We start from the raw sequence: 24,165 nt of genomic DNA, 5'->3' as shown, positions 1-24,165 counted from the left end.
TGTAGCTATGAATTATTTAACTTATACCTGTGTAGTTTTGAATCTTTTGAATTTATCTATTAGTAAGTGAAAATTTATGTTATGTGTTTGTACCATACTCAAGAAAATTTTTATTCTCTCCATGAAGTACGTGGAGTAATGAAACAACGAATTTAAGTTAGTTCAGAATATTTATTATTAGTATGTTGTGTAATTTCGGAATGCCTGAAGAAATATTAAAGTGTAATATCAAAATCACTGGGTTCATTAGTTTATTTGCTCTTAGCACCGTTACATTTGCAGGCTGCAGGATATGAGTAGTATCAGGTGAAAAGTCATAAAGTATTATTTTATTTTCACTGCAGAATTCGCTTATTTCGAAGGTTAAATGCGATTTTTAGCTATCTATAAGTAGCAATACGGACCGGGAAATTTTTTGTTCATTTATCCATTAATTTGAACTATATACCTCGTATCCATCCACTCTTCGATTTATCTAGAAACCATCCACTTGGCATACTATCAATAACCGCTTCAGGTGATTGTGTATAAGGGAAAACCACCATAGGATATAATCCTATTTTTCCGCCTGCAGTACTGTTATGGTCCCTTTTCCATTCCCCAGCCTTCCAGCTCTTTGGGTACATTGAAAAGGATGTTTCATCGCAATTTATAATTCTTGCAGAATTATCGAAAATGTTAATTAAGAAGACTTTTAAATCTTTGAACCATTTTCGAATATGTTGTTTGGTTATTCTAGCAGATGTTAAAGCTTCTGGTTCCTGAAAAAAGATCTTGTGTCGTTTTTAAGAAAATTTGTACCATTTTTCACCAGGTTTTATATGATTGAATAGTATTTACCGTTCTACATTGCTGTACTGAAACAGTGATGACATGTCCAGTTATTCCGAAAGAAAAGGCGACCATTTGCTTCGAAGTGCTTCGTGAGCAAATTTTTCTAGAATTCAACATAAAAAATGTCAAACTTTATGATGAAAATTTCATTTTTGACATATTCACATCATTGTTGCCATATTTCAAAACGTAGCGTATGAACGAAACATAATTGATTTTACAACTCTACAAAACATCCATAACAACAAAAGAACAAAAGTTGTATGAATTGCTAAAAGATGGATACACAGGAAAAAGTCTCAATACTGTTCGAGAATTTATGTAATAATATGAAAAAATGATTAAAGATCAAATATCTCAAGTTCTTCTCATAATGTAGAGTTAATTCAAATCAAACTATTCACAGGTACAATTCCGCATCTAGATGGAAGAATAATCGGTGGAGAAGAAGCAAACATCACTGATTTTCCATATCAAGTTTCGTTAAGATGCTTAGGCGCTCATAAATGTGGTGCATCTATTTTTCATCCTTCTTATGTTCTGACGGCTGCTCACTGTGTAGAAAAGTATGTACGTATAATATGTTTTTCTTTTTTATATAATATTCTTTTGAAACAATAATGCGATACTTAATGATTACAAATTATTCATTGTTTACGTCAAATCAACATTCATGGCAAGCGAGTATGACCCAGGGATGACGAAACGTGAAAATTTGCTCTGTAGGTACTCCCAAAAATTTGAGCGAGGATACAGTTTCAAAAACTTTGACCTCAGAAAGTCTATTCCTCTTTCGTCTTGTGCTACTATCTTCATGTTTTTGGTTTTTCCTTAGTTTATTTCTACACCGAGTTTTCCTGATTCTGTGTCCAGTTTGTTGATTGTTAGAGCTTTCATTTGATTCATTATAATATTTTCATTATTCTTGTCTATTATTATCATTTAACTTTCATTATATCATTCCGTTTTCCAAAATAATACTAACCAGAGTTGGAGAGACCGTCTTGTTTGAATCCTTTGTTTATATTGATTTCCCCTGCTAGCCAATCAATTTGGCTTTCGTATTTTTTAATACAATTCATGTGAATATCTTCAATTTTCTGGGTTCCTTTAATGTTTCTATATCTTTTGTCTAATTATTGAGTCAAAGGCGCTTTTGAATTCTATGAAGAAATTTATATTTGTATATTATCCTTACTCAATTCAAGTTTTCATATGATTCCTAAGTTAATGAGAGATAATGAAATAAACTAATCAAATATTTTCAGGGGATTAGCCATAAGTTATTCAATCCGAGCTGGAAGTAATTTCGTGTCCAAAGGGGGAACAGTGATTAATGTCTGTAAGGTGGAAATTCACGAGAACTACACTGCAGAAACTATGGTTAACGACATCGCTGTACTCACGGTGAGCAATGTTCAAAGTATATTGACTCTCTATTCACTTATACAGAGTTTCATAAAGTAATGTAAGTTGCTGATATTTTCTATTTCACAAAAAAATGACTGAAAAATTAATAAAAATCATTTTTTTCAACTCCAAGAAATTTTTTGAACATCCTAATTGAAAACAAAGTTCTGTCACTACAACAATAACATTTGAGACAAATCAGAATTAATATTAAACATCTGTTTAGAATAAAAGATTTTCACAGTGCTGTCGTCTATTAAAACGTTCCCAATGCACATTTGTTTTTGGATTGTTACGATTCCACAGTATTTTCTTGAAATGCAGTTTTTTAAATTGATGTACAGAGATATAATAGAAAATTTTTCATAACATCTAAGTATTCTTAATTATTACTGCATTACTGCATTTATTGAGCCATTACATCAAAATCTGATCGGTTCAATTAGATGTTTTGTTTCCTAATGAAAGCATATTTATACTTCACAATCTTGAAAGAAGAACGTACGCAATATCCTTAAAATTTGATGCTTGGGAAGGAATACTTGGAAATCATATCGTAGCTCCCTTTTAAATCAATGACAACTTGAATCAAGAACAATATTTAGAAGTGCTCTGAAATAATTTTCGTACCAACTTATATCCTGATGTAGAAAACCCACAAGGTCCTGTTAATATGGTTTCATCCAGATGGAACATCGTCCTATTACCAAATCAATGTCCCAAATCGGTAGATGGGAATACGTGGATCGATATAATGGCCAGGACTACCTCCTGATCTGATGCTATTAGACTTTTTTGTGAGGATATGTTGAAAGTATAGGGTACAAATCGAACTTTTCAATGATATAAAATGAAACATACTTGTGATTAGTTAAGTCACGCCTATGTTGAGTGACGTGTAGACGACATTTCTTTACTAGATGTTGTCAAGATGTTCGCCGCAAGCCTCCTGAAAATTATTTTGTTTTTCTTTTGCATTATCAAGAAGTAATCAGTATCATTCATAAGGTTTTTAGTGCAATGTTCTGATTTTGTGATAAGAAATATTTTTTACAATTTCAATTTTTGTGATAAATCTGAATTATATCCAAACCTTTTAAATAGATGTGAAAGATTGTACAGGGTGGGCAACTAATTATGGCCGGTGACCACATTGCAAAACCGGATATATATTACAATTTTTAAGAAAAAAATATTTTCAGAATTATAGGTCCACTACTTGAGGGCGTAATTAAAAAAATAAAATTGAAAAAGCGTAATTTTTCAAGATTTACCAAATAAAGTGGCACTTTATATACAATAATCGAATTCTTCAATAAATTCCGCGCAGTTCTCATTACACAAGGCTTAATCTTTCCCATCAATTAAAAGGAGGAAAAGTGAATTCCTTGTTATGAAAAAAATACTTATAAGTCCGGTTCTGCTTAGCTGATTTTTATAAACTTGTTGTTGGTTGAAAGAACTCTTGTCCAGCAATAGAAACTGTATAAATTGTGAACAATTTAATTAGGAACGTAAATGCTAGAGGGCGCTGTTTTATATATATATATTATGATTTCTCTCGACAAATTTGAATATAAGCATAAGTTTAAGTAGGTATTCTTGAAGTTAATTTAATCATCATTTAAATAGCGAAAAATGCATGTCGATGTTTTTTTCGGTTACGAGATATTTCAATAAATTTGTAAAGGGGAAGACTTTTTTTTAAACGTCTATTAGGCTGGTGCACCCCAGAAAGAAATTTAATACTGTGTGTTTTGATTTCATCCACAACATGTTCCTCTATTAGAATTAACTAAAATCTACAGATATATTTCTAACATTCTCGAATCAAATTCTCTATCATTCATAACAAGCCATCGTTGGCCATTTATTTAATCATCTACTGTGGTGAGATGCATTGTACATTACATCGTGAACCTTTCCATTCAATCTGCTGAATAGTTTTGCATACCAATCCTCAAAATCTTTATGTAGTCATGCTAATTTCCACCTATTTTGGTTCAAAAAGTATACCGTTATTCACATGGTATTGTGATTCTATGTAGATCATAAAATGTCTACCTTTAGCAAAAGCGTGTTTTAGTCTAATGGAAAGTCCTTCATAATGGATTGTCTGGGAGTTCTTGTCGAATTATTCCTTCATACATAGTTTCGTTTACGTTAATACGAATCTCATGTAAATTTTTTTTCCCTAAATATACACTTTGATCAAAGTTAAATAAGTTTGAAATGGTGTAAATGGAACGCAAAAGAGGTGATTGAAATTCAATGGTGAATATTGAAGGTTTGATGAATACTCACACTCTAACAATAAATCCGTTTTATTGTTCAGTGTGAATATGGTTAAAAGTGGACTAGATACTAATCTAGTTGAATGTTCAGAGTACACATATATTTTTATCAAAATTTTACTCATAATAATTTTGAAGTTGACAATACAATGGGAGAAAAGAGAGATTCATGATGAGTCAAGTTAGCATCTTCAGATTCTTTTGAAACTAGAGCTACACAAATTTTTTCTTTTTGTAGTTTATATTTCTCAATTATATGGAAATCATATCGAGTTTATCTTGAAGTTAACAGTTATTTTCGTATATTTCCAATACTTATTTTGCCTAGAAAGTGTTTTATAATCGTTTGGCAATGCGACTATTATACAGAGAAATTTTATGTATGGAACGCCTCAATTATCTCCGAAACGGAAAACTCACTCTATATATCCATTAAAACTATGATTGATTATGAATATTTATTTTTAGCTGTGCAGTCCTATCACTTTTAGTGACTCCATTTTACCAGTAACATTAGCAAGTGTTACAGCAACGCCAGTAATAGGAAAAAGAGGTTTGGTAACAGGATGGGGCTTTACTGAGGTAAATTGTATATCTTTTTGATCATTTATTTAGAAAATATTCGCATCCAAATTGAATATATTGCAGAGTTTAACACTTCAAAAGTTCAATAAAGCAAATAGATACAAATTTCAGCTCGTTCACTATCGACTGTCATTTTCAGAACGACAATAAATTGCAATCAATCAGTTGTATAATGTAAGTACTAAACATCAATCAATAAAGATCATCTACAGAGATATATCACGTAATCGGATTTCAATATGAAATATTCCATGATATTTCCAACTCCTATTCTCAAATCTATACGAACTCACTCAAAAGTTATTTCTATTTTAACACTATCAAATGCTATACGAGGATTGCAGGCATATTTGTCTATGGGCAGCTCCAGAGACGTACGCAACTAAATTTAATAGATAATTGATTAACGCGTTAACATTTCGGTAGTAGTAAACTTGAATGACGAGAATATGGTATGAAAAAACTTATCTCTGGTTCCTTATAAAGTGTTCCCATTTCGTCTCCAGTCTTCTAAACTTCTTCTTCTCAGTATTTTCCTGTTACTGCATGGAATATTGAAAGAGGGGATGCTGAAGACGAAATTATAACAATGAGGTAGTATTTAAATGAAACAGTTGCAGGAAACACGAACATTACTTTTCAAACGACTTCTTAAGAGCAAAATTTGTATTAGTAATTTTGAAACAGAAGGATGCCACGTAAAATAAACAGAAAATAAAGAAATTGGATCATTCAGATTAAGGGAGAAAGAAATAAGATACTTCCGAAATATTTGCCGTTTTGGAAATAACGTCATCCACAGTCGTCTTCATTTTCTTGCATTTCATGTTTCTAAATATTCACAATAATTTGTTTTTCGCCAACGTTAAAATGAAGCTTTTTAGTTCTCTTCTTAGGTATATACCTAATTTCACTGCAATACAATAATCCGATGCCGTCGAGGCTTTTCATTTATGGTATTTACGGTACCACTGATTCGGACTAATAACGATACCGCGTCACGTTTCGCCCGGGATCTTCCCGTAATGATCACGCACTGATCATTGTTTTGATTTACTATTTTTCTTTGATCAAAAAACTTAAAAACGGATCTTAAAGTGGATATGAATGCATGAATTATTACTCCCGATATCAACGTTTCGTATTTATATGTTTTTATGGGTGTAACTGTATATTGGAATCTCAATTAAAAAGAATGAATACTAATAGTTCTCAAACTAGATATAAATAGGGGAGATTTTCAAGAACTGGAATTCACCATTGAGAAAGATTTTATTGAGATACAAGAATTATCGAAGAAGCTTAGCTAATAAGCACAATATCGTTAGATTTAATATAATAACACAATATTTTCAAGGCTTATATTAAAAGCATTACTGTATTATATTCCTCGTATGAAGTTATAATTTGGTACGATTATCATTACATGAAAAATTCGCCTTTTCATTATTATATTTTTAGCAGTTTTTCCTTTACCATGATTGATACAATAATACAATATTGTCAAAATTATTCATTTATTTATTGAAGACATATTTTGATATGAACTGATATATGATTTTTTGGAAGTTCTTCCATTAGCTTCAAGTGTTAAAGTTTCAAATTCTAGTTTCATGTTTCTCTTTTCTATCTTCTAACTTTTATTCATATTTGTCTTGATAGTGTTTCAACGCTTGGATAATGCATTTTTTCCCAGATGTTTCGGTTTCAGACTTTCCAAGATCCATCGGTCTAGAAATCTTCGTCAATTTAATTTTCCAAGTATTATTTGAAATGAAATTTTTTTGTACAATTGTCTTCTTTTAGACACTACTTTGCTGAATTTCTCGCCAAATAATTTTCTATGGGCTATTTGGTATATAACAAGTTAAAAATCAAATGTATCATTGTTTTGTTTTCAGGAAGACGGTTCAATAACTAGTTCATTAAAAAAAGTATCAGTACCTATAATCACAAATAGTCGTTGTCAAGCACTCTATCCGGATGAAAAAGTAACGGATGACATGATTTGTGCCGGATATATTGGAACAGGAGGTAAAGATGCTTGCCAGGTAAAACTCCTTTTAAATAATAAACAACTTAATAAACATCTACTTTTTACAGGGTGATTCTGGAGGACCGTTAAGGGCCAATGGACAATTATATGGAATTGTGTCTTGGGGATATGGATGTGCAAGACCGTGGTTTCCAGGAGTCTATACGAATGTGGCTAAATATCGTAACTGGATCAGATCTAAAACAAATTACTAATTTGTCATTGTATAAATAAATTTGAATAGATGATTTATACATTTTATCACAAGATTTTATTTCATTCACCAATAGGTTTCACGATAAAGGAACAGAAAGGGATCAATTTGTCTAATGGACTATATTGATGTTAGAGAGTCTGTACATATAGGTGATTGTTTATCGTTAGGGAATAGAGCATTTAGAGCTTAAGGGATTGCATATGATTCTCTTGGGTAAAGCTAGCTAAAGATGGTAGACGATGCTGTTAGATGATTTTATGGTATTTAGAGTCATGAAAATACAGAATTTTATTATAGTGGGTAGAAATTATTAATATTTTCAAATTGTTATTTTATTATATCGTTATAATGTTACACGCTTAAGGACTGTATTTTGCATGTATTAAATTTTAGTCAGGGATAGGGAGATAGGATTGGAGTCTAGAGCTGAAATTACTAGTGTCAGATGAACGATTCATCAAATGATAAACTGGATTGTCGACTTGAGCTAAAATCGTTCCACAGTATATCGTGAGAAGTAATTGTTGTCTCAGCTATAAGAAAATTGATATCAATAAAGGACGGTTTGAGTTATTTGAAAGAGAATATAAATCAGAAGAAGGAAATGAAGAAATTTTGAAACAAAAAATCTTAGGATATGATCCTTCGAGTTTGCCACTAACAAAACAAGAATTGAAAGAACTGCATTCATCCGCAATCGATGGTGTAATGCACACATGCGATGCCCCACGGAAAAATTTCCAGAAAATTTTCGATTGTGGTATTAAACATTTCTGAGCGTAGGATCGAGATCGTACCATGCAATTTGTAGGAGAATGTAATTGTTAAATTATATAAATATTAACTAAGTGAAAAAAATTAGTTGATCAAACCATACATTTTGTTGGACACAAATTTTTTCGAGTAATTCCTATAATTATTATCAGATTTGTCAAAAAATATACAGTTAATAATATTTTTGAGAATTATCGAGTAGCATATTTTATCTCTGCTACCCCTGTTATTCACCACAATAGAGAATTTCCACACAGGAAAAAGTTTAAATCGAAATGAGCTAGGGATGCCCCTTATACGTATTTTGCTACATTAACCAAGTCTTTCATTCAAATTTATTCAAGGAACTCGGCTCCTAAGTACAAGTAACCAAAATTTCACCTAAAGTTGAAATGCATTTTACGTTTTATTTTGTAAATTTTTTACTTATTTACAAGTAACAAAAGATGGAGGGTAGATTGATTTCTTCATTTGAGTTATTTGTGGAAAATTGATCAAAAATATGCATTTTTCGTAACAAAAATTCAAAATTTCAATCACGAATAAGTCATACCGGTTTTTCAAAAAACTCCATTGAGTAATTTGTGCTTAGAATGATGATTTTTCGATTTCTAGGGTTAGTTTAAGCACAAAAATTGGATTGGTATTCACCTCCAAAGAAAAAACGGGTATCGGATAGGGTAGACTGAATGTATTTACTCTCTACTGTTGAAATTTATGAAATTTGCATTTGAAATGTTAAAATCATTGTTCACTAGACTACTTGTATTGCGTGTATGAAGAAAGTTGAAGAGAGAAACAGAAACGGAGCTTGACGTTCTCTCAATCAACAATAATTTCTAATAAATTCTCAAACCACGGTTTTTAAAATTCCTATCAACAAACCTGTTTGTTTAAAAATGCAATTACCTGTTCAATTCCTCTCAATACATCTAGTTAGACATCCACAAACAACCCAAAGATCCCATCCCAATACGTTAATGAAATTTCTATTCTATTTGAAATGAATTAGTTACCGAGTTAACGCTAAGTTAACATCCACATCCGCAATATGCTTTCAACTGATCTCCATTCCCACTATAAATAATAGAAGTAGACAGACCAACTTCGACAAATTATTCACACGACGAAAGCTTGGCCTGTATTACATCAATTATTGAATCCTTGATAAAACAGAGGATGTGTTGAGTTAGAAACTATAATCAAATTGATGGGAAACGTGGTTTTAAATACTGGAATGCTGGAAAGATTTCATTTTGGTAAGGGATATGGACAAAGGCGAGTGTACCTAGATAAACACACACGATGCTTATCGGTTACTTCTAAAAAAAACTGAAAAGTTCGCTGAAAAAGTACCAGTAATAGAAGAAGAGTCAGTGACCAATTTCAGGTGGTCATTTCAATGATCACGAAACTTTCTATACTGAATCCTCTATACCTCTATCTTTCTGGCAATTTGTAGATCTCATCCCAAAAGAACTGCGCCGGCTTGGCAGCCAAGAATGAATCAAGCCAATTTTTTATCTTCTTCTGATGTAAACCGTTTTCCAGTGAGGGCATTTTGCATCGACCGGAACAAATGGTAGTCAGAATGGGCAAGTTCTGGGCTATAAGGTGGATGAGATAAAACTCCTCATCCACTGTTTTCCATATAGCTCTTAACCGAAATAATAATGTGGGGCCGAGCGTTTTCATGATGTAAAATTATTGCCTCGTGTCTGGTCGCATATTTCGGGCATTCTTCGGCTACTGCTCTCTTCAAACTGATTAATTGTGTTTAGCAGCGTTCTCCATTGATGGTTTTACCAGGATTTAGTAGGTCATAATACAACACACTTTTCTGATCCCACCAAATAGAGAGCCTTGCCTTCGCCCCTTGGATATTGGCTTTGCCGTTGAATTGGCTGGTTGGCCAGATTTCACATATGATTTTTTGCGCTTGGAGTTGTCGTACTGGATCCATTTTTTATTACCAGTAACAATCCGATGTAAAAATGACTTTCTTCTGTGGCATTCCAGCAGCTCTCGGCTTGAGTTCATGCGTTCCTTGCTTATGAATATATCCAGCAGCTATTAAATATTTTGAAATGGCTGCTTGAGTGACACCCAAAGATTCTTGTGTTTGGCAACAATCTTCATCGAGTAATACTTCCAGTTCTTCATCTTCAAAATTTTTGCTGCTTAGGACGTTCATCGTCTTCCAAGAAAAAATCACCACTTTTAAATCGCGCAAACCACTTTTGGGACGTTCGCTCAGCTAGAAATGTTCACTTCCACCAAAATACGATGACTTTCGGCAGCAAACTAATGAAAAATAACTCCCCGCAAAAACACGTTCAACGCAAGTTCAGAATATTGGAACGATGTAAACAAGTTACGCCATCTCTTATAAAACCGCACGAATTAAGTTATATACTCATGAAAAGGCCTCAAGTACACTTTGAATTCGACTGAATTCATTTCAATTATTGAAGTAAATTTCCTTTTCCTACCAGCTTATCGCGAGAAACTAAATACTATTTTTGGAAGGTTTTTAACTTTACACTACATTTACACTACACTACATTATTAGAAGAAATATGGACAAAATTCCAAGTTGAACATACTACGAGTAACTTTATAACTATTAAAAATTTCAATCAGAATACCGGATTTGATTGCATCAGACTTCTGCTTCGAAGAAAAGATTAAAACAAAACAGTGAGAGTCACGTAACGGACATTTCTATGAAGTTTCTAAACAAAGTTTAAAGATTATCAAAGTTCCACTAATCCGCTCAAATCACGGTTGGATTTTATTGGTAACAGTAGTTGAAGTTATATATTCTTGGAATATTATTAAGTTACTCTTCCAACAAATCCGTACTTTGTTAGAGTGAAGCTTAACTATGTTTTATTGCACTGATGTCGAGGAATTACTTCCCTTATTAATATTCGTTAAGGTTCGAGACAACATTCCTGTCAAGTTGATTAAGATTTTACAAACTGACAGAATACAGACACTAACAAATCTATTTAACACAATATATGACAGCGAAAATTCCCATATGCAAAATGGTTCATGGAGAATTTTTCTTGAATCAAACTAATCAGTCAGACAGAATATGCTGAAGTGGAAAATCGGAAAACTCTAAAAAGGATTGGAATTCATAATAACACTACTTTAGATGGATGTTTCATTGATAAACATACATGAGGATTATTTTTACCTTGAAGTTTTGATGGTGCTGTGGATTGAAGACACAAAATAATATTGTAAAAGAGCTTTTTTACAATGCCAACGTTTTGATCCTGTATTTGATCTTTCTCTAGGCTAAAAATATGGTACATTATAATTTCAATGTTGTGGAAGATAAACAAGCAATAAAATTGTAAAACTTGAAAGTAAAACTATAATTAGATAAGTTTAGTGTGATAACTTCCCAAAATTCATTTTCAAAAATTTTATTAATACAAAAAAACACAGTTTACAAATTTATAACCGAATGTACTGAATTAATTTCCCGATTGAATTAACTAACATTCATTAAAAGGTATTTTCAACAATCTTATAGTAAAATAAACACATGTTTACAAATTATGATCTTTTCACGTCTCAGTTTTTAGAATAATCAAGATTTTTCTTCATACCTCAATCCCCAAGAATGAAAAATAACAGAGGTATTTTTCAGATACTGTCTCGTGGTTTCTTTTCTTTCTTCAAGTTTATTTTCTTGTTTTCTTCAACTTTTGGTTTTCTTAAAAGTTTTCTCTTAATTTTTCGAATTAACCAAAATATTGAAAGAAGTACACAAATTATTACCATTATTGAAAATAGTCCAACTGACACATGGCTTTGTGGATTTTGTATTTCATGAATCGGTTTTAGGTTTTTTGCAATTTTATATATTTCATAAAATTATTCAAAGTATATTTTACTTAAATTTGTTCATTTATATATTTGATTGTCTAAAAACTTAAAATCTAATTATGGTAAAATTATCTTTTTTAATTTGTATGTTTGTTGAAAAAATTTCATTTTCTATTTAATTACTGCAATTTCTTCGGATTCTAATGATAATTGATAAATGTTTAATTTCTAAATAACGACCTGAAGTACATTTGGATAACATTTTAGTGTTATCCAAATTTGAAAGTTCTCTAGTACAATTGTCTTTCAGCTTAAATTTTTCTTTGCAATATTTGTTTTCCAAAACGACACACTTTTCCTTAATCAAAATAACTTCTAGATTCTCGGCCAAATAAGGTTAAGAAGGAATAAATTTTTTATGATTTTGGGTGACGGGATATAAATTGAAAAATTCAGTATTGAAATATTTTATCATTTCCACAATTTCTTGACTAGATATTACTGAGCTATAGATTGTATTCAATTTAGAAAATGTTATTGCGTTTTCAATATTATAATTAATGTAATTGAGTTTTGACAATCCAGATTAATTTGTGAAATTGTATCATAAAATGTAATGAAATTATTTAAAGTTATTATTTCATTTTTATTCTGAAATTTTTGTTGAGATTATAATGATCAATTAATTTTTTATGTAATGATATTTGTAGATCTCCTTCATGAATTATTTGTTTTTGATTTGTTGATTCATCGCGTTTTCGTATCGTTCTCCATCATCCGAATCGAGAGTTCCAAAAAGTAATTTGTCTATTTTTCCCACAGTATTTATTAAACTTCTTCCAAATCTAATATTGGGATAAATATTTTCTACCTAAAGTGATAATTGAATTTTGTATTCTGCTCATCATTTGTTCAGCCAAGTAATATATAAAACTATGCTTAGAATAGATAAGTCTACATGGTCCTACATTTGCTGGTAACAAAAAATTATTTATTTGTGTGATTTCTACATCTTCTGATAAATCATGAGAAATATTATCAGCGTTGCCAATTTAATTGTTTTTTAGATCTAGTTTTAGGTTTTGTAATTGTATTTTCATTATAAGTTCTTTTATTTGTTTCTAGAAGTATACTAAAGTCTTTAATAATTTCGGCTTCCTTGAATTTATGAGCTTTTAATAGTTTAATGGTTTATCTCAATTTCCAGCAAAATTACAAGTCCTATGGAAAAAAGTAAAATGACAAAAAGTTGTAGGTAATAAAAATATCTACAACTGATACTTTTCATGTCGTATTCTGTACACACCTTAAATCATATAATCGTTTTTTCATATAATTTTTGTCAAACGTTTTCCATTTTATAAATCATTTTGTGGAATTTGGTACAAATTATTCAATATATTTATTTTTATATTTTTATCAGTCTATGATAAAAAGATAAAATATTTATAAGATAAATCAACAAACCGGTAGCTGTGTATTTTACAGTATTACTTCATATTCTAAAGGTGTATCGATATAATGAGATTTTTTTTGACCACAAATCTTTTGTATACCATATATTTCATCAAATGTGAGTATTGTATTAAAATTATCATATCAATTACTATTTATACGAAATAAAAAGGTGAAGACAATAGTATACCTATATTTAATTAGTGTCATGTAGGTCACAACTAACACAAATGAAGTTTGTTGTAATTTTACAAGTTATGACTAGCTTTGTAAGTTACACACTATAGGTAGTTTATTTATTATCATTTATTACGAATACCAACATGATAATTTTCCTATCCACACTACCCACGTTATTCAACAATGGTTGCGACAAAACAATATTGAGACTTTACCAGAGCCGGTGGATAGTTCTGATGTGAATACCGTTGAAAATTTACTGGGTTGATTGGTGAAAAAATTCACAAAAGGAATTTTCGTCCCAAAAATCGAGAAGATATATGAGAAGCCATTGAAACAGCAGGAAACGACTTGATTTAAACGAAAATAAATGTCGGAATTCATTTCAATTCATGCCAAGAAGACTAGAAAAAATTATTGAAAATAATGAAGCTCAAATTAATCACTAACAAATTTGTTCTCTGATTCAATTATTTGTTGTCAAACATTTTAAACATTTGCTCTATTAGCTAGTGGTTTATCGTCATTATAAGTATTACTTCTATTCTGTATTTTCAAGTTTTATTATGATCTCTTCAAAAAGTTAGTGACTAATAATGCGCTTGTATCATGTCGTGAGAAGTCTTTACTTTACTGAAATCATACCGGAAAGTAACCGGACTCGCTTTTTCAATGCTTCCATTCTGTAGCTCTGTTTGACAATTTATATATTTTTTTTTCGACACTTTCGACCAGGTGTCTGTATCAACTCAAGCTCTTCTATATCGATTTAGAAAGATGGATCAAAAAGAAAATTAGTTGTTATAGATACAACGGCTAAAAGAGATTTTTTTGTATCAGTGAATGATAGAATTATTGTGCCTCAGTAGTCTCCAGAAAGAAAAAAGAATATACAAATTTATTGCTTACAAATGACTCACTAAAAATAAAAGTTTTGAAGCTTAGACTGAATTATGTAGATATGCTATTAAAAGTTCAGTAGCGTAATACATTTAGAGATTACAAAATGATGGTTTTTCAATCACAACTCATTTTATTGGATCATAAAAACATAAGAGACATCATGAGTGGTAGGGGCATTCATCATCTTGAATGTCAACTGTGTAAAGTGACAATGTCTGCTATCTCGAGTATAATCTGTCTCCTGTGCCATATGACACCAGCTACCAACTCTAATATATCACTCTATGTACTATGCTCACGCCTGACATATTTTACGAGGGCAACTAGCTATCTTGTATGTCATTTGTCATATGTTCTGTGCTCATATCTGTCATATGTCGTAGGTGTCACTGACCGTGGATCACCTAGAAGTTTAAATTTGGTCATGATTACGTGAAAACTTGAAGATATCTAACGAATAAGAATTGATTTAAAAAACTGTTCATTCAAAATTTGATCTAATTTTGATCTATTTCAGAAAAAAGCAACAGCTCTAAAAAATTGCCAAAATCAGCATACGGAATGGATATCAAATAAATTGATGGAAAAAAATAATTGAACTCAATTTAACATTTCTTTGAAAGTATAAGTTTTAGCTACGTTTTCCGCTTTTTAAAGTTTTCCCATCATTCTGTTTCAAATCATCATCTTGTTATCAATCAACCACACTCCTTAAACATGTATGAATCAGCATAATTAGTTCCTTTTTATATACTGTAGTAGATTTTCATGGTGAAATGTCACTTCGGATTCAAAAAAATTTATTCTCATTTTTCTCCAATATTCCGAGATCTATGTTGGAACTTCTTCTAATTCCTTTCATTTTCGTCATCTAATTCGCAATCTTCAGATGATATTGTTTATAGTTCACTAAATTTTTTATCCACTTCTCGATCGAGTTAATTTCTCCTAAATTAATTGTAAAATAATGCATTCTCTGTCTGAGTTCTTTTTGTATTTAATAGACTTTCATTTTATGAAACATCGAGCCTTTATACCCAAACAACCATTTTTATTAAAGGAGATATAATCTACCTGTGATATTGCAGGTTTATTTGGCGAGATGACAGATAATGTAATAATGAGCACCGGGGTATGCATTTCGAAGCAAAATTCTTCACATTGTTACAAAAAAAAATGAATCTCATAATTTCAAATGTTAAACCTATAATAGTATCAATCACCATTCTTTTTAGTTTAGTTTTCATGGGAAGAAAATATTTTTACAGCTGTCGAAATATTTTTTAGGCTCTTCGACACCTTTGAACTTCAGTGAATATCACCTAGGAGTTGTTGGAGGTCAAAATGCTTGGATAGAAGATTACCCCTATCAAGTATCAATTCTTTATCAAGGTTCTCATGGTTGTGGGGGATCTATAATTGATGAAAATCACATTTTAACTGCTGCACACTGTACATATAAGTAAGGAAGCTTTTTAATTTGGATTAGGCATAATATCTTTTTCCTACAGACACATTCGACTTTTGTATTTAATTTTTAACCCTTTCTAATTATTGATCATCTGGTTTGTTTCAAAAAGAATTCATGACTCCTAGAAACAAATGAGGAAGCAATTCTTTCATAAACATTGATTCTAATTACATTGAAAATTCTTTTAAAGTAGTAATAAAAGAGAGCTTGACTAGGTGTAACTGGTAGATTTCGATCTTAAATAGAAGATGAGTACTCTCTTGTAAAGAGTATGTACCCTGAATAGAAGACTCAGCATGGGCATACAAGCCCCTCATGGGACCCAAAGCCTTTTGTGGTATCAGCTACAAATCAATGGCAAAAGCACTGGAAAAGAAGGTAGATAGGAGCAAAACCAATTATTGGGACAACCTACAGGATCTGAGAGAGGTACAGACTCTTCTGGGAAACTATAACAAGAGCAGATCTGCTAAATGTATTAACCTAAGTAAGAACAATCTACGAATACTTAAAGGAGTTCTATCGGGGTAATGTCGCCTCAATAAACACCTGAAGACTCTAGACCTAGCAGATAACACGGCGTGCACATTTTGTTGCACGGAGGACGAAGCCCCAATTCACATTTTCTCGAGTGTGAAACGCTACGCAACTCTAAAGCACTACACTTGGGAGCGCTTGAAATAGAAGACGAAGATCTCTGGCAATTGAAACCATTCCACATTTTAGACTTTTAAAAACAGTGGGATCAATGGATTAGCTGTAAACAGTGGGTTCTCTAGTATCGCAGCAAGAAAGGGGGACATAATAGATCCTTTGGGTCGCAGTGTATACGAGAATTCAAATCTATATATACATACAAGCTAGAATTTCTTATTCTAACTGAATGTTTGGGATTTGAATTTAATAGACTTATCTGTCATATTACAAATTAGCAAGGCGTATAATCCCCTTTCCACCCTATATTCTCAATGAATATATGCCACTACACTTATTAATGAGGCAAACCAGTTCTTTTATAATGTGATTTGTTTATTTTCTAAAATAATTTAGAAATGGGATTTGTTCTATGTGAAATCCCAATGATGGTAAAGTTTTTTTGGTTGGTGGCTATGAAAATATGCAAGGCACGTTTGTACAGGTGCTTTTCAGAAATTCCAAGTGTTTTCATCGCTTGTACATTTAATAAACATTATTCTGATGAGGATATTCAAATATACGTTTATATACATTATGTATTTGAAAAATTTTTACATGGTCGTCTGAATCCATTTTGGCATTTTTTTAATTTGATGAAAAGATGAGTTTTAATTCATGATTGTTCGCTTATAACTGTGCTCATTTGAATTTGGTGTGAATTTTTTTTCTTCAGACTCGTGGCTGATGATGATAAAATAATGGTTCAAACACATGCAAAAGTGTATTGATCTAAATTAAGAATATTTTGAACTCATTATGTATTTTCGAATGAAAAAAATATATAACTAATGGTATGTGAACGTGTGAGGTAGTAAGTCTTACTCATCGTTTGAAATCCAGCATCCAGAAGAATATTAAGTATCGACATGAATGAATGGATTGACTTATTCTTGGGCGACTGTAATTTAATGGTAATCCACAGAAATTTTAAATTGAAAAATATCAATTTTTCCTATTTTTTGCCTTTTGTTAATCCAGACCTTGGAAGAGGCATTGAATTTCCTCTTGTTATGTTAACAAAGACATCTTCCAATGGCAAATCGTATGAAGCTACCACTAAAAACTCTCTGAAAGTTTACTTTCAGTCTCTGAAGAAGGTAACTGGTTTTCGAAACGCGCGTCAGACAGTATAATTGTGGTAATGTAAACAGTATGTTCTGTCTCAACTCAAATAAATCAGAGCTTACTATTTAAAGATAATCTTATTTAAAAATGTCATATTGGCAGCTCTATCTCCTCTAGTTTTATTTGAATGTCCTGCGAGCAACGCATCTTGTTTAAGTTATGTGTGAAATTAGGAACCGAAATTATCGGTAAATTATTAAAAGTGTTTGGTGATGATTATAAGCCCCTCGAAAGTGTTTGTTTTTGCATAAACTATTCAAGGGAGACGCTGAAAGTGAAGAAAACCAATCGCAATGAAGGAGACCGGACTGGGTGTGCACTAACAAGAACAAAAATAAACTTATAATGTGAATTAATGGTTTTGATCGGGTAGGTAGTAAGCTTAGTTGCATTTTCACGTGTGATGAAGGTTGATTTTATTATAACGATCTACAACAGACATATTGATTCAATAGTGCTATTATCAAATGATTTATGTTCAGAAAAATGTTTCGTGAGCAAGTTGATACTGAAACCGATACCTTCTTCTTTGATATCCACGGTTTTTTGTATGAGAAAGACAGACCAGACCGTACACACGTGCCACAGCGCAGTTTTTAGTTTTTCAAAAACAGTCCGTTGTTACCACAGTCACCTTATTCGCAAAATCTATCACTCTGCGCCTTCCTTCCTGTCTCCGTAGTCGAAAAGTCGTAAATGGAACGGTGCTGTCGGATGCTCCAATCAAAAACTTAAAATCGCTGCAATTCCTAGCAAAAACTTTTCACTTAATTGTCATACGTTGTATGAAAAACCTGATACATTTCATTTATCAACTATGAATGATAATTGAAAATATCAAGAATAAATGAAAAAACGTTCTGTTTTAGTGTTGAAGAAACAATCCTCAGCGTTAGAGTGGGATCATCTTGGAGAAACGAAGGAGGAGCAGTTTATGATGTAGAAAAAATCGAAGTCCATCCCGATTTTGATGATCTAACTTTCGACTACGATATAAGTATCCTTAGACTGACAACGTCACTTGATTTCGGTAAGAGAGTACAACCAATCACATTAGCTACGGCAGGTACCCAAATCGATGATAATTTGGATGGCTATGTTACTGGTTGGGGAAAACTTGGAGAACAGGAGCCGATGTCCAATCAATTACAAGTTGTCGAATTACCCGTTATTTCAACACAGACTTGCAGTCGCTATTATCCAACGGGATTCATAACAGAGAGAATGTTTTGTGCAGGATATATTGGAGGAGGAAAGGACACATGTGATGTAAGCATGCTTATTTCAAATAATATTCTAGTGATGACATAATAAGATACGTTTTATATTGGTAATTAGTAGGAGCACTTTTATATATGGTACCAATATCCCAATATCCATTCGTTTACGTTGTCAATCTTACATGTGCTTCTAATGTCCTCGCTTCTCTCCCTGTCAAAAAGTGTTTTACCAGCGATCTTGAGGTGGTTTCCAATATTCTCTTTGTGTTCGATGTGTCTGGTCTGGTTTCCGCTGTATATGTTAATATATACCGGATAACAGCCTTGCAGATTCGGAATTTGGTCTCGATTCCCATATATTTGTTTCGGAAGATTGTATCATTCAGGTAAGCTGCGGTTCGCGTTGCTTTTGCTGCTTGATTTCTCACCTCCGCTTCTATATCACCGTATCCTGATATGGTCATGCACTTCGTAAGTATTTCATTAAGCTCCATGCTATCAATATGACAATTGATTAATGAAAAATGTTCTGTTCTAACTGTTCCTAAAATAGTACGTAAAATAGTTAAATAACAGTTGTTTGGGGAGGAATTTGGGATAGTTATAAATTATATTTCATTATCGTTGAACGACATATTATTCCTTCTTGGTATAACGTCTCTAATGTCAATATGCTTTGATATTCCCATGGAGTTTATCAGATGTTTTCGATTATCACCCCAAATGAACGTAATCTTCTCAGAAATGGCTACCTCAATAATTACATCATCATTCAAAAAGAATCTGATCACAAACTAACCTGCTTGCTACCCCAATAATTATATCATCACGAAATTCAATTCGTTCCTGATTACCTGAAGTTAATTCTCTTTTCCCGTTTCAGTAATTACTTCACAAATAAATTAACATAATCAAAATTCCGTGCCAACTTCTTTCCGTGACAGTAATAACTTCTTTTGATTTATGCTATGAAATTGTTACTATAATTGTTTGTCTCTCCCAAAAGTTTCCACTGTTTCTATGTTTAATGATCCGTACAAATAAATAAGAGGTTTGTTGGAACTGACAATTTAATGGTTATAGTCTAATTAGTAATTAATTTTTTGATATAATGGAACTGGTTGAACGATGTTTATTTGTAATTACTGAGTAAATCATTGTTTCCAGATCACGTGAATAAATGAAGTAATATATTAAATTATTAAATATACTCTCATATAATTGAATACATTTAAATACAGGGTGTCCCATGACGAGTTAAGCCTATTTGTTTATGGCAAAATACTTATAGTAAAATCAAGAAAATTTCTACGTTTGGGTTTTCGGATACTGTTTTCAACTAAAATATTTTCAAAGATGGCCGATTCTACCGGAAGTCGAGTGTAACAATGTTATTTTCAATGAAACACCCTATATATTAATACATTTTTGAAATCTATTCATTTTTTTGTAAAAAATTTGATCCTTGCAGACCTTTATAAATTATTTTTCAAGAGGACACCCTTAAAGATACGAACATGGTTTCTATTCGATTGCTTTTAGCAAAATTTTCCATTTTATACAGGATGTGTATAAGAAGTTCTCAAAGTTTAACTTCATAAATATCAAATTTCTCCATTTTTTAAAATAGAACCACCCAGTTTTCTCTATTTTAATACATTTAGGGGTGAAAACTAAAGCAAATCCTTATATATTTTCTTATACCTAAACATTACCGTTATCCAGATATTAATATTTCCTGTGAATTTGTAGAGATGCGGGTGTGGTCTAAATTTTACTTTGACCCGTTGATACAAGTACTAAGAAATAAAAAAGTATTTTTTTATCTTGTCAACGTCTGTAAAAAAAATCAAATCAAATTGTATTTGTCAATTCTATTTCAACTTTTAGTCGTTTCAGAGATATTTGAGGTTTTAAATTATTTATTGTATTTTTTAACAAGTTTTAATTTTTTATGTATACTTTTAGTAGGTTTTGTGATAAATTACACTCATTTAACTGTCATCCAACATCCAAAATCGTTAAAATGGCTTATTTTCAATTTACTAACGAAAAAATAAAATTTAGACCACACCTTCATCTCTACAAATTTCCAGAAAATATTTAACATTTTGATAAGGGTAAGGTTTAGGTATACGAAAGTATACATGAATTTGCATTATTTTTTACCCATGAATGCATTAAAATAGAAAAAACCGGGTGGTTCCATTAAAAAAAATGAAGAAATTTGATATTTATTAAGTTAAATTTTTCCACATAGATTCAAATAAATCTCAGTTATTGAAGATTCTCAAAAAATCTTGATACTTGAACTTCTATGAAAAAATTTTATTTCATACATCGAGACCATTTTATTTGATTCTAGTGTATATTATTGGAATAATTATCAATATTCCTAAGCTGCTAAGAAACCTCATTATCACTATAAATAAAATTCTCAAAAAATCTTGATAAGTTAACTTGATTAAATCCAATGGTGTGCGCTAAGCTTACTTTTTCCGGTGGTCTGATAGAAGTTATATTTCCGGCAAAACGTTGTTATCCATTTCTTTCCAACAACTTTGGTTGTGTTATTAAAATGATTAAACAAAAAAGTTGATCCAACTGTTTTATTTTGTTTACTAAATCAAGTTCTTGCTTTAAATCAACGACGGGCTTAAAACGACCTAAAGATGTGGGAATATGTCCTGATTTCAACAGTTTCCTAAGTGTTACTCCATTATACCGCCTACAATCTTTTGGACTCTCCTTTGTTAATTTTTTCTTTCATTTCATCAAAAAATTTTCTGTGTAAATATCAATTTTCGGTCAGTTTTTCTCTTATAGAAAGAACAAAATCCAAAAATAGTAAAACGTAAGAAGTAAACATCCAAGAGAACGCACGCGTACTCTTGGAGAAGTTGCGGATTCTTGGATTTCATTCCATCTCGAATTAAAACTGAATTATCGACAATAATTAAGTCTATTGGAGCGTGGAGCGTGGAGAGATCAAACTAAAGATACACCAGCTCCACGGTTCTAGATAACGGCGCAAATATAACCTTTTATTGAACTTAAACTAGTGATTTAAAGGCATAATTAAGGTAGCCCAAACCTAAAAATATTAATAATTTACTTTTGGCTGAACTCATTTCAATAAAATTTTCGATATAACTTAACTTTGACATAAGAAAGTGAAAAACGTGTATGAAAGCACTTGAACACTACATACTTCTAATAAACTCATGTTGCGTACCAGATTTCTTAGAACTAACAAAAATAATCAGGTAAACAAAAACGAGGGCTATCCCGTCCATATACCGTCAAATAAGAGTGCAGCGACATGATTTAGGGGGATCTACACTCGTGTCCAAATGGTAACGTTACGAGTTAATGGATTCAATGAGAATGAGAAAACCAAATTCTTTTTCTATGAGATTATTCAAGTTCTAAATAATATTTTCATTTTATTTTTGTTTCTAGGGTGATTCAGGAGGACCAATTGTAGTAGCTGGAATACAAATCGGAATAGTATCTTGGGGAATAATATGTGCAGCGCCCGATGAACCAGGAGCGTATAGTAAAATTCCTGAACTAGTTGACTATATAAACTCAATAATAAATTAGTTTTTTCCATTATTCTGACTTCCATTATTACCTATATTTTCTTAATACATTAACAAACGAATTATATTTGCTGAAACGTACTAAACCTAGAGTTTACTTCTTCGTCTTTTTAGTTTTTGTTCTACAATGTTTTCTTTGTATTTGATTCTTCCATGTTCTAGATTATCTATCTAGATACTATTTAGGGTGTCTGCATAAGATTGCTATTAATAATTCGATATGTAATTGTAGAACGTGTTGTGTAAACCTGTGTCATAAGTCTTGTCGTTAATGAGTTACAGGGCGTTGAATTGTTTTATTGAAAGGACCTTGATTGTAAGTTGAATCTATTTTAATTGAAATCACATCTTGATAAACATAAACAAAACGGAGAAATAGTCAATTTTAAAGAGGATATTTAAAATATGTACTTTCTGCTAAATTATAAGTATCCGACGTTCAACAGATTTCCAGGTGTTTTTGAAAATGGTGTTTGTGAATAATTGATTTTTGATATCCCCTCACAAAAAATAGTGTGTCCAGGTGAATTTTGAAGGTACAAAGACACAATTCATTATTGTGGAAAAACGTTCCAGAATGTAGAAGCACCATCATGCAAAAACCATATACGCATACATATTGTATCAGTATTATCTTACTGAATACACTCTTCAATTATCTAATTCATCAATATTCCTAAGCCGCTAAGGAACCTCATTATTTCTGTTGGAAACCAATGATTAGGTTAGGTTAGGTAGTAACTATAAATAAAAGTATTATTAAAAAAAAATTATTCTTCAGTGAAAGCTTGTTTATCAAGAGAAATTCAACTCTGTAACTCACTCACGATAAGGGTTTTTATATATGTTTATAAGAACTTTGTGTCTTGAGCAGAAATCTTTCAAATAACTACTTTAACACCCTGTATAGAATTTCCATATTATTCGAATTTCTCTCTTCCGCCACAAATACATATCTATCTTTTTTCTTCGGTTTTCATTCAGTATTTTCCGTTATAAACTTAATTCAACGGCAGGAAACTCTTCCTCGGAAATTGGCATTCGGCCTCAATTAAAGTATATGAATAACTGGTACTCAGCTTTTTAACGAACGACTTTAAATTGATAATTCAAACTAAACAAACCAAAACTATCCCCGGATACGATTATCCAAATTAATATTTATTACTAAGAAAAATAAAAAAGGTTTCGGCAACAAATAAATTTATTGAAAAAATATAAATTTGCATTAACTACATATCCAAAAGAGCACAACGAATAAAAGTAGCCATAAATTAAAAACAAATCAACTTGATAAGAAGAATACGAGACATCAAAAGACCCAGCAGAAGACCTAACTCAAGATGAGACCATGATATAAAGAAGATAGCAGAAACAACTTGAGCCTGAGTCACCAAGCTTTAGCAATGTTCAGGTAACTCATGTGACTGCCTTTTTGATTCTGGTAGGAGTGATGAGTCCAAATTTCTTTTATTGTCACACTTAGATGCCAAAAATTGTCATTGGTTTTGT

At 31.5% G+C, this 24,165-nt stretch overlaps 1 protein-coding gene across 1 annotated transcript; it reads left to right on the top strand.

Annotated features, from left to right (window-relative positions):
• Positions 1 to 22,666, top strand: LOC130895808 (transmembrane protease serine 9-like). The gene is made up of 10 exons (XM_057803357.1): positions 1 to 62; positions 1,241 to 1,400; positions 2,103 to 2,241; positions 5,007 to 5,120; positions 7,025 to 7,174; positions 7,227 to 7,357; positions 7,909 to 8,135; positions 15,824 to 15,998; positions 18,698 to 19,097; positions 22,511 to 22,666. The coding sequence occupies exons 1-10, from the start codon at positions 8 to 10 to the stop codon at positions 22,652 to 22,654; spliced, it is 1,695 nt and encodes a 564-aa protein (XP_057659340.1). The 5' UTR covers positions 1 to 7; the 3' UTR covers positions 22,655 to 22,666.
• The last annotated feature ends 1,499 nt before the right edge of the window (positions 22,667 to 24,165 follow it).

Source organism: Diorhabda carinulata, chromosome 6, assembly GCF_026250575.1.
Source record: "Diorhabda carinulata isolate Delta chromosome 6, icDioCari1.1, whole genome shotgun sequence".
Lineage (NCBI taxonomy): Eukaryota > Metazoa > Arthropoda > Insecta > Coleoptera > Chrysomelidae > Diorhabda > Diorhabda carinulata.
Note: the sequence above shows the minus strand (reverse complement) of the source record. Positions and strands in the feature narration are given on the sequence as shown.